Source organism: Anopheles maculipalpis, chromosome 2RL (assembly GCF_943734695.1).
Source record: "Anopheles maculipalpis chromosome 2RL, idAnoMacuDA_375_x, whole genome shotgun sequence".
NCBI classification, from domain to species: domain Eukaryota; kingdom Metazoa; phylum Arthropoda; class Insecta; order Diptera; family Culicidae; genus Anopheles; species Anopheles maculipalpis.
Window position 1 is genome coordinate 41,282,328 of NC_064871.1, and position 12,449 is coordinate 41,294,776.

General features: G+C 42.6%; 3 protein-coding genes across 6 annotated transcripts in view; 1 reads left to right on the forward strand and 2 right to left on the reverse strand.

The window, feature by feature from the left end:
- Window positions 1-7,285, reverse strand: part of LOC126557368 (proteoglycan Cow) — a 90,785-nt gene extending 83,500 nt beyond the window's left edge. For all 3 annotated transcript variants that reach the window (XM_050213112.1, XM_050213111.1, XM_050213110.1), the window contains exon 1: window positions 7,149-7,285. In XM_050213112.1, the coding sequence (XP_050069069.1) occupies window positions 7,149-7,277 (129 nt within the window). In that variant the 5' untranslated portion in view covers window positions 7,278-7,285. The remainder of the gene's footprint in view (window positions 1-7,148) is intronic.
- LOC126559291 (probable prefoldin subunit 5) overlaps window positions 1-12,449 on the forward strand; it is a 195,836-nt gene that overhangs the window by 153,707 nt on the left and 29,680 nt on the right. The window lies entirely within an intron of this gene.
- LOC126558257 (inorganic pyrophosphatase) lies at window positions 9,595-12,045 on the reverse strand. 2 transcript variants are annotated; one of them, XM_050214236.1, is made up of 4 exons: window positions 11,674-12,045; window positions 10,314-10,980; window positions 10,140-10,249; window positions 9,595-9,642 (listed from the first exon to the last, which is right to left on the reverse strand). In XM_050214236.1, exons 1-4 carry the CDS (start codon window positions 12,023-12,025, stop codon window positions 9,611-9,613), a joined length of 1,161 nt encoding a protein of 386 aa, XP_050070193.1. In that variant the 5' UTR covers window positions 12,026-12,045; the 3' UTR covers window positions 9,595-9,610. The 2 variants fall into 2 exon arrangements, with proteins under 2 accessions (XP_050070193.1, XP_050070192.1); XM_050214235.1 differs by lacking the exon at window positions 9,595-9,642 and adding an exon at window positions 9,766-9,909.

The following is a 12,449-nucleotide window of genomic DNA, read 5'->3' on the forward strand; positions in this document are numbered from 1 at the left end:
GTCGCATCCAATCGATGGGCTGATGGTTTATCTACCGTGTGAATTGGTTGAGCAACAATAAACGAATTTAACTTAAGGCAAATTTTTGGGAAAAACCTTACTCGTCGACACACACAGCTCATCCTAATCTTTTCATACCAACATTTTTCCGATCGTAATAAGTGTCTTGGTATATGTTGTACTTTCCACCCAAAAAGAATCATACCAAACGCTGGTTACATAAGGCTGGTGTGTTAAAGCGGCAACAAAACGGGAGCACAAAAAAACCTTCACCGAAGATGGCCACACGGTTGAGGAAGAGCGACGAAACGCAAATACGATTTCCAATGACAGGCGACTAGCGATTTTTTGTGAGTTCTGTTCGTCTCTCGCCACTCCGGATGCTGGGGCACCGCATACCGTAGCGCACCACAACTATTGTGGCAGGAAACATAAACATCGGCAGCGAAATAAAACTGCAAACGTTACGAGCTGTTCGCACCGCAGTTTGCCCCGGTAGCCCGACAGGCGCCAATGGTGTTCTTCCTGTGTGTTGGTGTCCTTTTTTTTTGTTGGTGGGGTTTTTGTTGTTTTTATCTGTCTGTCTGTCTATCTGTCTGTTTCTACCGTTTCGATCGGTTTCTATTGGGTTTTTCTTTTGCCAATTGCTAGCGTCTGCCCGTGGACTGTAGTGCTAAATATTATGTAAGCTTTTCTCGATACGATTTTTCCACTTTCTTGCACAAGGTGATGGGAAGCTTTTGGTGGTTTGGACATTCAGCGCGTGTGTGTTTGTGTGTTTGTAAGGGGTCGTAAAGGAATGTTTTCCATCCGGTAGTGTTTGTCTCTCTTAATATATCGTTTTGGGGGAAATAAATACGGTGTCCGTTGTTGGGTACTTAGCTGATTGGCGTTCCACTTAATATATGCCTTAGAAAATAGACTTTTATGCATGATTTTTCATTCGATTAGTCTTTGTCTTATAGAACTGCCTAATCGTTCATAGTGTTTTGTATATTTTTGTTGTATAAACAAAACACTATAATGATTTGCTATCATTTACTTTGTCACTTTGGCTCAATGTCACTCAAAAGTTTTCTCATAGGTACCACAAAAACGTCCTCTTAATGCAGCAGAAACTCGGTAAAAATTATTGACTCACGCTCAGGGCGTTCGGGATAATTTTGACAGTTCCATTTTTGTTTATAACTCGTGATCGAGTTGGCATAGGAAAACAAGCAATACGTCATTCGACAGCTAAAAGTGTACGGAACAAGCAGCGAAAACATCCCGTGATAAAAAAATGCCAAAAAAGAGTACATTGTGCAAGCGGATCACATGCATCATGACGATCCGCGCCGGACGCGATCATCATAATGCCGCAAACCAAGTTCCCCCAGACGGTGATGGTGTTTGCCTGCGTGTCATCGGAAGGGGACGTGATGCCGCCCCGCTTTTTCGAGCAGGGGCTGAGGCTGAACGCGGACGGGTACATTTCCATGCTAGACACCGTCGTAAAGCCTTGGATCACGAGAGTGGCCAACGGCAGACTGTACGTGTTCCAGCAGGATTCCGCTCCTTGCCATACAGCCTCCAAAACGATAAAGTGGTTGGCGACCAACTTCAACGACTTCACCGCGCCGAATGTGTGGCCGCCCAGCTCCCCGGATCTTAATCCAATGGATTATTTCGTGTTGGGCGCGGTGGAACGGGACACCAACAGAACCTCCAGCAACACCAAGGCGGAGCTCAGGTCCGTTTTCGCGGCCCTACCCCACGAAACTGTCGCCAGGGCTTGTTCCCGGTTCCGGAGACGGGTGGAGGCCGTAATACAAGCCGAGGGCGGATATTTTGAATAAAATGAATAAAATACATGGTAAGCTACTATTTCTAAAACAAAACAAAAATTCCCCGATGATCAATTTTGCCATAATTTTTTTTTTCTTTCTTCGTAGGTGACTGTCAAAATTTTCCCGAACGTAACGTATTTGACGCAAGTTGATGCCGTTTTAACGGATTTTTAAGCAGCGTTTAGCAGGGTAGCTCTGCTTTGAGTCTGTTTTTAGCTAAACATGGCAAACTTAACATTTCCGCACATTTGGTTGAATAGCCAAAGTAGTATTTGTGTTATTCGGTTGATTCCAATAGGTTCAACCGTGCGACAAGTATCTATGATCTTTGGGTAGTTCTTGATGAGAAACTGTCTTGCAAAGATCATCTTCTGCTTCTTGGTCTCGCCTGCCATCGAATGGCTTCCTAGACTGCCGATACCACGTAGTTGGTTAGTCAGTATTCACCCGTATTCCCGTAGGAGCCCGTATTCCTTTCTATATACCTTAAAGAACCCTACGACCTCGTACTATTCTTTCCATTTCTTCTTGTCGTACTCGTTACGGTACTTCGGAATCTTTCCGGCTGTGTCAGCGTCAATAAGAGTGTTTTCTATTCCGTATTCAATTTTCATTTCACTTCGGTCACCTTTCGTCAATTGATGCTAAGTTCCTTATAATTCTATTGCATTTTAAAAATCTGAGTTCTTTTATCTTTTTATTTTTTTATTATTTGTTCATTGTGCCTTTTTCGTGTTTTGTTGTTTCGTAGCTCTGATTTTGTAAATAAAAATATAAGGTAGGTTTAAGCTATGTTTGAGATTCGTACACTCGCATTGACAAATAAATATAATTTCAAATAAATAAATAAATAAATAAATAAAATTCCAGTTCAAAGCTACCTTCTAAACAGCATAAGAGTATTCTGCAGAAAATTAATATTGTCATATAAAATTCAATCTCCATGTTTAAGACGAAGCCATCGAAGACATTGGTGATCGCGTCAACAATTGAATGCACTCCCATCATTCCTCAGGAACAACTAATAAATTTCGTTTCTTTAAATCTCTTTCATTTTGTGGTCAATGTTAATAATTTTACTTTTCCAAAGTAGTTAATGGTGAAGATTCCAGCTAATAACGTCTTGAATGTTTATTGTGTTCTATTTTGTTTTAAAGTAGCACTCAAGCCACATTTAGTGTACTGAATTACTTTCAGAAGCGTTATTTTAATTGCCATAATAATGCTTATTTCCCAAGAGTCAAGTAAGCAAATGTGAAATACTGTTTGCACTACAACGACCAACTACTGCAGACCATGCAGATCGATGGATGAATAACGGCCCTGGAGAACCATCAAAACCACAGACAACTATCCCAAGTACACCCGGGATGTGATGTACTCTCATGGCCCTCGTTATTAAAACTGAACTTACTACTTGGATGACGGAACAAGAATCAGCTAAACGTCCGAAGTACCCTTTCACGGTTTGGAGAAGGAAATGTCTCCATCCCAATAGTCCCAATTGTAACTAGTCTATAAATTAGTTTTAAGCAATACAGGCCGTCCTTTTCGAAATAACAAATGGTATTCAAATGTGAAACACAGTACCGATATTGGTCATGCTATCGTACAAAATAAGTAAATAATATATTTGTCTAAGCAATGTGGGCTTAATGGAACGCAATACTTCTTTTTTTGGTCGATTATTGGCGTTTCTTCTAATTCGCTACCTTTAAACGGTCCGTTTGCTGACAGTAAACATACAAATTTAGTGTTTGAACACACACACGGCATGGGATGTGACCCATATACGTCCATCGCCGGCCGTTGGATGGAATGGTTGTAGATTAAATTCTATTCAGCCAACATGCACACAGATGGAAATTCGATCCATCGTGTTTCTTCGGTGTTAAGTCGTACGTCAATAAAGTATTTAGCTTTTTCTTTCTATTTAGTATCTGTTCCTAGCTTACAGTTTCATCGCACAACACTATAAAATGTAGCGATGTTTTTTTGTCTGTAGATTTCTGTAGAAAAACTAAACATTTAAAACGATCATAAATCTGAAATGCTTTGATTAAGGTTTCACAAGCTTTCCGGAATGCGTTTGCCAACCGATAATCCTTTTATAATTAAAATTCGCTTACAATGCGTTATGTTGTAAAATGGAATTGAAGGACCCATCCTAATGAGGCTGTCACATGGGATCATCCTAACTATCACCAATACACTTGGCTAGTAATAATTGCCGGACCAACAATAATAGTTTACGATACCATCAAACCAGCCCATAACCGTACCCGAATTATTCCAAACCACAAATACAGCGAAGAAAGCAGCTATAATTAAACAAACCACCAACCAACGAACGAACCACGCTTCATCGCATTCGAAACGTAGGTTCAAGCTGAAACAGAAAGCACCAACTACCGCTTGTGATGTTTAACTCTGTACATCAGAAAATCCTTTCATGCTATTAGTTTCACTTCCCCCGTCCACGTTCCACGTACGAACAAAACCCGTCCCGAAATTGGTTCAGCATTGGAAGAAAACTTTAACACCACCAGCTGTCTAATTGCTTACCGCAGAACGCAAATTTTCATCTCCACAACCCCAAAACGTAATCCTGTCGGACCAAGGGAGACCCCGCATATAGTTGGTAGAGTTTTTGGTCTGTTTTCTTTGGATTGGTGAGCGTCATACTAACAGCGATTGGCTTAGCCGAGACATACGTGTGCCCTGTAGAGGCGACATACATATGTGTACCTTAATTTTGTCGAAACGATAGAAACGTCCAAACCAATAGAGGCTACGGTGTACGTTTGGGACTCGCTCTGAACGTCACGCTACTCACAGCGGTCAGCAATCAGAGTCGGGAAGTGATATTAATCCGTCGAACCATTCAATTCGACCGTCTCTCTTTGCTGTGACTGTGCTCCATTTCAAGACGGTTTCTTACTTAAGCAATTTGCCGATTTGAAGAAGGAAAGAAATTATGTGTTCCGTGTGTTCGTTTCCCGAACGGTTTCGCCGCTGAAGTTCGTGTTCGTCAATTCGTTCGATAACACCAGAAGCAGCAGCACAAAACCTTTGCTAAGCCTACCAGAGGAGAAAGAACAAAAAAACCACCCCCCAAAAAGGCCACCATTTAAATGAAAGTAGAAAGCACAGAAAATCGAAAACCACCAAGAAAAGTATGTAGATGTTCGTTTCCGAGCGATTTTACTGCTACGTTTTGCTATCCGGTTGTTAAGAGCGAATGGAACGGCGGCTGGCACAGTAGTTTCCTGCCTGGAATCGAAAGGCAAACAATCAATTTCCGTCGATTCGGTTGTCGATAAAGTTAGACGAGGGCCCAGAGTAGGTTGGAGTTGAAAATTTGCTACGGTGCCAGTGGCGTGCTTTAGAGAACAGTGGCAAGGATTATCAAAACGTCACCAACGGGCTCCAAATCTATTGCGCTTCACTGTGCTTGTTGGATTGAATTTTCACGAAAATTTCACACCGCACCGGCAACCGGTGACCTTGCCTTCGATCGCTTAATTCGTATTCAATTTGATTTACGCATCAACATCCCACCGGGTACCGGGTTTATTGAGTTTTATTCTTTAAGGCTCTTTTACGCTAAATTGAAGCCCTTTTTTTGGCTGGTACACTTGGTACTTGGTGATTTATGGTAAAGATAGGACGAAAGCTCATCTATACTGTCGAGCATTTGCTCAACGAAAGACAGACGAGCCAACTGTTACCATCCGGCCACTATTACTGTATGATGTTCTGAAAGATACTATCTTAACAATGTGGCACTATGAAAAGACAGATCAAATGCTCATTATCAAGTCCATCTTACCGGGCTGGGGGTACCCCTCATTCTTTACCGTCCCCGGCGGGGGACAAAGCGATTCAAAGAAGGCGATATGTCGGCCGGTCGACAAAACGAATAATAATCCTCGTTTCTGTGCTCAGTAGTCGTACTCTCATCGCTGTATAACGACCCAGGATTATGACATGCTAATTAATTTCAATGGTTTGTCATCGCTTCCAGTCTAGCTGGGACGTTCCCAGGCGCGAAGGCTTACTGGCACGAGACGAGATTGGAAAACGGGAGTTAAGCTCCACTTTTTTAGCACGCGGTAAGTTTTCAATCGCTCCCCCCTTTGCTTGAACTCATCTTATTAGCTTAGCTTGGCCAGTGTCGGTGTCATGTTGGTCGTAATAGCACCGCATGGCAGGTAGTCGTCTGTGTAAAAACCCAGGTCCACACACTCCAACGTCGACGCCACCAGAACATATTTGCCGCGTAACTTAATTAAACCATTTGTACACCTTTTGTGGGGCCTGTTCCGGTTCGACACACGGGCACATGTATGTGTTCTGCACACGATGCTCGTGCACATGGCGGTTCGCAGCGAAGCGTAACGCAGCCCGTAACAAGACAACGTGTATCCTCTTCCTTCTTACCAGTGCCAGGACTCGTAACGGACTAACGGAAGCCCCGAATGCAGGCAAACTGTAATTGAGATAACCCGTAATCTTTGTCCTCCGTTCATACACACCAACAAAGGTCCTGTTGCTCTCTAATCCTGCTTCCTACTACAGCGTGTCGTTAAATTGGGTGACACACGACAGAGAAAGGAGAGCGAGTGAGAGAGGGAGAGAAAAGGCGAACCAGTCTTTAAACTAGCAACTCGATATGGCTCTATCGGTGTAGTTATCATTCGTGGAACTTCAAGCTTTCTGCTGAACCCGGAACAATGATTCCGGGTGTATGTTGCACACGAACATGCTACCACCGGCCGATCGCAACGGAGATTCAGTTTAAAAGATTATCCAAAACCAATGTAAACATTTTGTTAACTTTTTCCGCTTGCATGCGTTCGCTGTGCATGGGTTCCGTGCTGGGTGATAGCGAAATAAATTTAAATACCACAGCTGGAAGGCAGAAACCCCTGTGGCTGCGTATACGCACGCGACACCTACTGGGCGCCTCCATTGATTATGTAAATAAAGGCACGTTAATGAAAGACGTACATGGTGGATGAAGGGCGTACAAAAGGGGACAAAGGGAGGGATCCGATTCATCAGGGAAACCAATTGTCAAGGGGTATCGTGATAATCGAACTGAATTGCTCTGTCAAACTGGACCGCGGTTCAATTATAGCGTAACTTTAAATCAAATTACCCGTTTGCAAGTAGATATTTCCCCATTTTTAATCCGTTTAACGTTAGGCAACGACTGGGAAGCTTTGGCTACTGTTTCAGGTATTCAATTCAATCTTTAAACCCATAAAAATAATGTATAAAATTGTGCAAGTATTCATTTTAAGTGAAACTTACCTCATCGATGAACTCAAAGTCACCATCACCGTACTTGTTGTTGATCAGCTTCTTTTTGGCGTCAACCGCGTACGAACCGATCGTGGCCAACACAAGGATGACCGTAAAGCTAAACCACAGCTTATGCATCTTGAACCTTCTCACACGTCCAAGCCAAGCTGCGTACACTATTCCGGCTAGGATTGATGGCTGATTATAAAGAGACGTTAATGACGGGGTGGGAAACTTGCCACTAGTCACTATCGCTCGCACAATTTCTACTGCCGGGAGTTTATACACTCCTAGACACTTGGCAGATACACCACTTTACCAACACTTCACAAATATGCTGCAGGCTTACTTCCTTGCAGCAAGATTATTTTCCTTTTCTTTTACTCCTTCACAACAGAACTTCCGTGGTAGTAATAGTAGTAGTTGTAGCAGCAGCAGAACCCTTTTCTCCTTTACATGTGTTGGGGTATGGTAAATTTTGGCTGCTCGTTACTGTTTTCCACGTACTTTTACCTGTTTCTGGAAAACTTGGACAACACTTTCGCTCGTATCACGCGGTCTCTGTGTTGATGAACTAGTAAAGAACCTATTACAACACAAAGGGCCACTCGCCACTAAGGATCTGGAGCTGGAAGGTATGATACGATGATAAAAAAAAACGATTTCCACCTGTAATGCACACAAACGCACATACACTACCTGCACACATACACACAAACACACTATCCGGCTGCGTAATTGATTCGTTGAGCACGGATATTCACACTGCCAACGGGCACGGATGATGCGGATACGCTTCCGATGCGATGAAAAGCACGAGTACGATTGAAAAGTGTGCCACCGTCCATCGAGCGGATTAACCCGATGCTTGTCTCCTGTCCTTATTCGTTCAATAGCGCTGCAGCAGGTACTAGTGCGTGTGTGTGTGTTTCTTCACTCCCGCATCATGCGCCACCATCTCCCTCTTTACACACTAAAGGCTTTGCATGGTACGGTGCGGCGAGCCTGCGCAATATGCACCTGTTCCGCAGACATTCCATGACACATTCCGTGACACACAAGGATATTCCAACGGCAAGCGAGAACGATGAGAGTCCGAGTACGGTTTCAAATGCTACTGGTAAACGCTTTGTTTGCTGTCAAAACAGAACTGCAGTAAGGATTTGAAATTGACGCTTTAAAAATCGTTGGCATTTGTGTTCTTTTCTGTAACGCGTTTTTTATCGGTAAGGAAGCTTTTCTCTTAAATTATAAAGACAAAATGAAACAAACAATTCAAAGCACGTTGAAATAATGCAAATGTCCCTATAACACTGCAGTCGAATTTAAAAGGGTTTGATATGTAGTGAATTGCATACTTTGAGGCGTGTTATAATCCTGACTCAACGCAACGGAATTTTGAATAAATTTCCTTAGTAATTTATTATTATTGACTACATCTTTTTAATTTAATATCTCCATTACCAGTGCCGTGTTATTGCACAAGCTGAATTACACAAATAAGCTTCCATTTACATTTAATTTATGTACAAGCTTATTGGCTCAAGCTTGTTTTATTGCCGGTTTTTTGTTGGAGTTTACAGATGCTCCAGATCTACTTACTACTGTTTGGTTGTATGTTCCTCCACGATCCCTTCATCCTCTTGCTTTGGAAATACGCCATAGTGTATATTGTAATTGTGATCCTATACTCTCATGTTTCAGGTGCTTAAATTTTTACTCATCCTTTCATGTTAATTCCTCTTGATCCGTCTATCGTTCCCAAATTTGTTCCTCCTCTGATGTAACGTTTAATTACCTTTCCCTTCTTTGCTGCATTGAGCTTTTCATGTTTTTTTTTTCTATAGCATTATACTATTATGTTAAGGCTAGTGTAGTTTCAAGCAATTATTCTTCTTAAGTGAATTATTCTTCTTCTTGGCTTAACGAACTTTAAGGTCACGCCAGCCATCGAATGGCTTACAACTCTCTGATACCACGTAATTGGGTAGTCAGCCCTCACTAAGGGGGGGGGGTATTTGGATGGGATTTGAACTCAGGTCCTGCCGTTTGAAGACCGGCACCGATGTCGCCAGCACCACCGAGCCGCCCCTGTTAGTGAATAAATAAGCTAATAAATATTTCAATTTCAAACACATTTCTCAATATTTTTCATACAACGTAATAACAGATGACAAATTTACCTTAATTGTTTCTTCTGTTAATAACATTTTTCTTTTATTAAATGCATCAACACTTTGCTCACTATGCGTGTTTTAATTTTTTTTTTTTTCGAGCATACGCTATGCAATGTACTGTTTTTTTTTTGTCATTAAATAAATATTCTAATCATTCATGGGAATATTCGCAACGCAACCAAACTGTGCTGATGATGATATGGGAGGGAAACCACTCATTAGCTGGCACTTTTCGAATGAATTACCGTAGTATCCCTATTGCATCGTCGAATGTGTCGGAATCAGTTTGAGTGCTTACTTCAGCGTAATGTAGTGCCATTTTTCAACTGTGGAGAAATAGGAAATATTAACGTAAATACATCTTTGAAAAGCTCGTATTTTTGCTGTTGTTGCTCTTAAATTTAACTCAAAAGCAAAGTCGTATTATTTGCGGCATTCACTTTATTTGTCTTTAAAAAATACACAACCACCATCAACTACTGGTTGACCACTAAACTCTAGAAAACATTCGCTCTATTACGGCAAACAAAAAGCTTTACCGGCTTCTTACAGCTTCGAGTAGCTGTTCTCCGACCGGAAATGCCATTTGTGAACTACAGAGAGTACAACAATGAACAAAGAAAATAGAAAAAAGAACGAAAAAAGAAAGCAAACGAAATGAAGCATTAGCCAGGTAACAAGGTAACTACTGTATTATGGCAGAGGTATTACAAGGAATAAAAAAACACAAACAAGATACATCTAGCCGATAATGTAAGTTCGTTGAAATACAAGGCATGCAATGTGTTATAATGTAGAATAAACAAAGAGATGCTACACTTACGTGCTTCACTGGCAGGTTCGGGATTACCACCGGTTGCGCTCTTGGCAAACACTTCATCCGCTGCATCATTAGCTACCAGATAGGGTGATCCATCTACAGTGGTGTTTAGGCTGCAACGGAAAGCATTGTATATCTTTAATTTTATTTACCCACAATGTGTAATAGAGCACTTACCAAGAAATTCCATTATTATCAACCTCCTTGTTAACCAACTGTTGCCAAAACCGGTGCGTATCCGTGACTGTCTTTGTAGCAAATGCAGCATCCTTCGCTTCGCCATTGAACGCAAACTGATTCTCCGGCTTGCCGTCCGGGATCTTATAGATCTTAAACCATTCAACCGAGGCACGCAACAAACCGGGAAATACCGTCTCGACGTCGGTGATATTGTTCACCTGCTCCGCCAGCGGATCGTTCACATTGATCGTGATGATTTTCCAGTCCGTTTCGCCCTCATCAATCAACGCGATCGTGCCAAGGATTTTTACCTGCAACACCTCGCCCCGCTTGGCAATGCGGGATCCAATTTCCAGCACATCGATCGGATCATTGTCACCCTTGCAGCCGGTATCGGCGTCCAGGTGGTCCGGGTTTTCCCACGTTTGCGGGAACGCTCCATAGTTCCAGATATAACCGTGGTGCGGGAAACAGTTTGCCACGAAGCGCAGTTTACCCTTCTTCACGTCCTGCTTGATCGGGTTCAAGCCCTCGTTCAAGCTGATTTCCATCTTTGCGTTTGTCCAGCGAGGAACCTCCACCACCATGTTGTAGACGGTTTTCTCATCGTTCGCGTACAGCGGAATGTCATGCAAAGGTGAAATGGACTGTCCGTTTTCATTCTCTGTAACAACGACACACAAAAAAGAGAAACATCGGATGAGAACAGTTGCAATCGTGAAATGTCGCGTGTAGATCTGTTTTAGAGCAATTAAACGTGTCGCTCACAGACAATCGTCCTGCTTGTGAAGAAGATCTTTATCGCGATTCATTACTTCACAAGAAGTGTTTCCCGCCCTGCAGCCTGATAAGTTCGTGTTCTAATCGACTCAAGATATCGACAATCGGTTCCGTTGTTGTACCAACCGCCTCCAGTTCAATCCTCTCTCTGCCTGTAAACGCGCCCCGTGTCTACATGTGCTTCTAGCTGTAGAAGTCTCTAAACATCAGACAATCCTCACGCTTATCAGGCGATAACGTAAAACCCCTCTAACTCAGAAGGTCAGTAGTTCCGCGAATGTTAATTCCATCCTACTAGCGCCAGTGAGTCAAGTTCTCGGTCCCGACCATGTTCGAAAGGGTCAACGTAGCTGCTGCTGTACGAACCACCAAAAGCGCGGTTGGGCTATTTTTAGGTTATGCAATTCAACGCCGCTATTCTAATTCAACTGAATAAGGGAATTCGTAAAAGGGTACCGCTATAAAAAATGCAACCGACCCTAGCATGCACTTAATTGAGAAAATCGATCACTCCCCGCAATTGTTACGAATGTAAGCGTAACATGAACTGGTTAGCTAGGTGCTCTTGCATACTCACTGAAGAATACCCGGTAGTCCGTAGAGTTGGGAACGCCACGTTCCGCGATCTGATATTTGCTGGCCGTCATCGTTGGTGCTTGGTTGGCAAATTGCTTCACTAAATGCTTTAAACACGAGCGCGAACCCGGAAGCAGAATGCTGGTACTGTCGCTGGAAACACTGGAAAGCGGAGTGCCGCAAAAACGCTGCCCGTCCGTTGCCGCAAAAAACGAAGAATGACAACGTGTTGACGTTGAGTTAGGTAGAAAGCTTAGCCTGTGCAAACGACGTGCAGATTCAGGGAATGCAGCAGCGGGAAGGGTACGGGCTGCGCGTTCAACATTGCGCCACCAACACACTGCCGGCTGCATGTTTACCTCACCTTTTTTCCACTTTAGCTCACTTCAAGTTACACAAATTGATGGCGTACTGAGCGAGCAGCACAAAGTTTTGCAACAATTACCTAACAATAATGTTTACACATGGCGATGAGAGTAGAAAAACATGAGATTATATCCAAAAGGCCGGCTGATTTCTTCGGAAAAAATGAAATTATCAATATTTCAACGAAACAAATGTCAACATCGTTAAATATTTAACGAATGTTTAGTTTATACCACCAGCGGCTAGAGTTGAGATAAATTAAAGGCTGTCTGTTGGGAGTACTTTCCATATAGGCTCATACTCGATTTTCGATCAAGAAAGCTAAGAACAGACAACTAAATATTCATACGGAAATGATCGTTTAGATATTTGGTTGCGTACGTTTGCTCTGGGTCGATAAGAGTTTCTGAA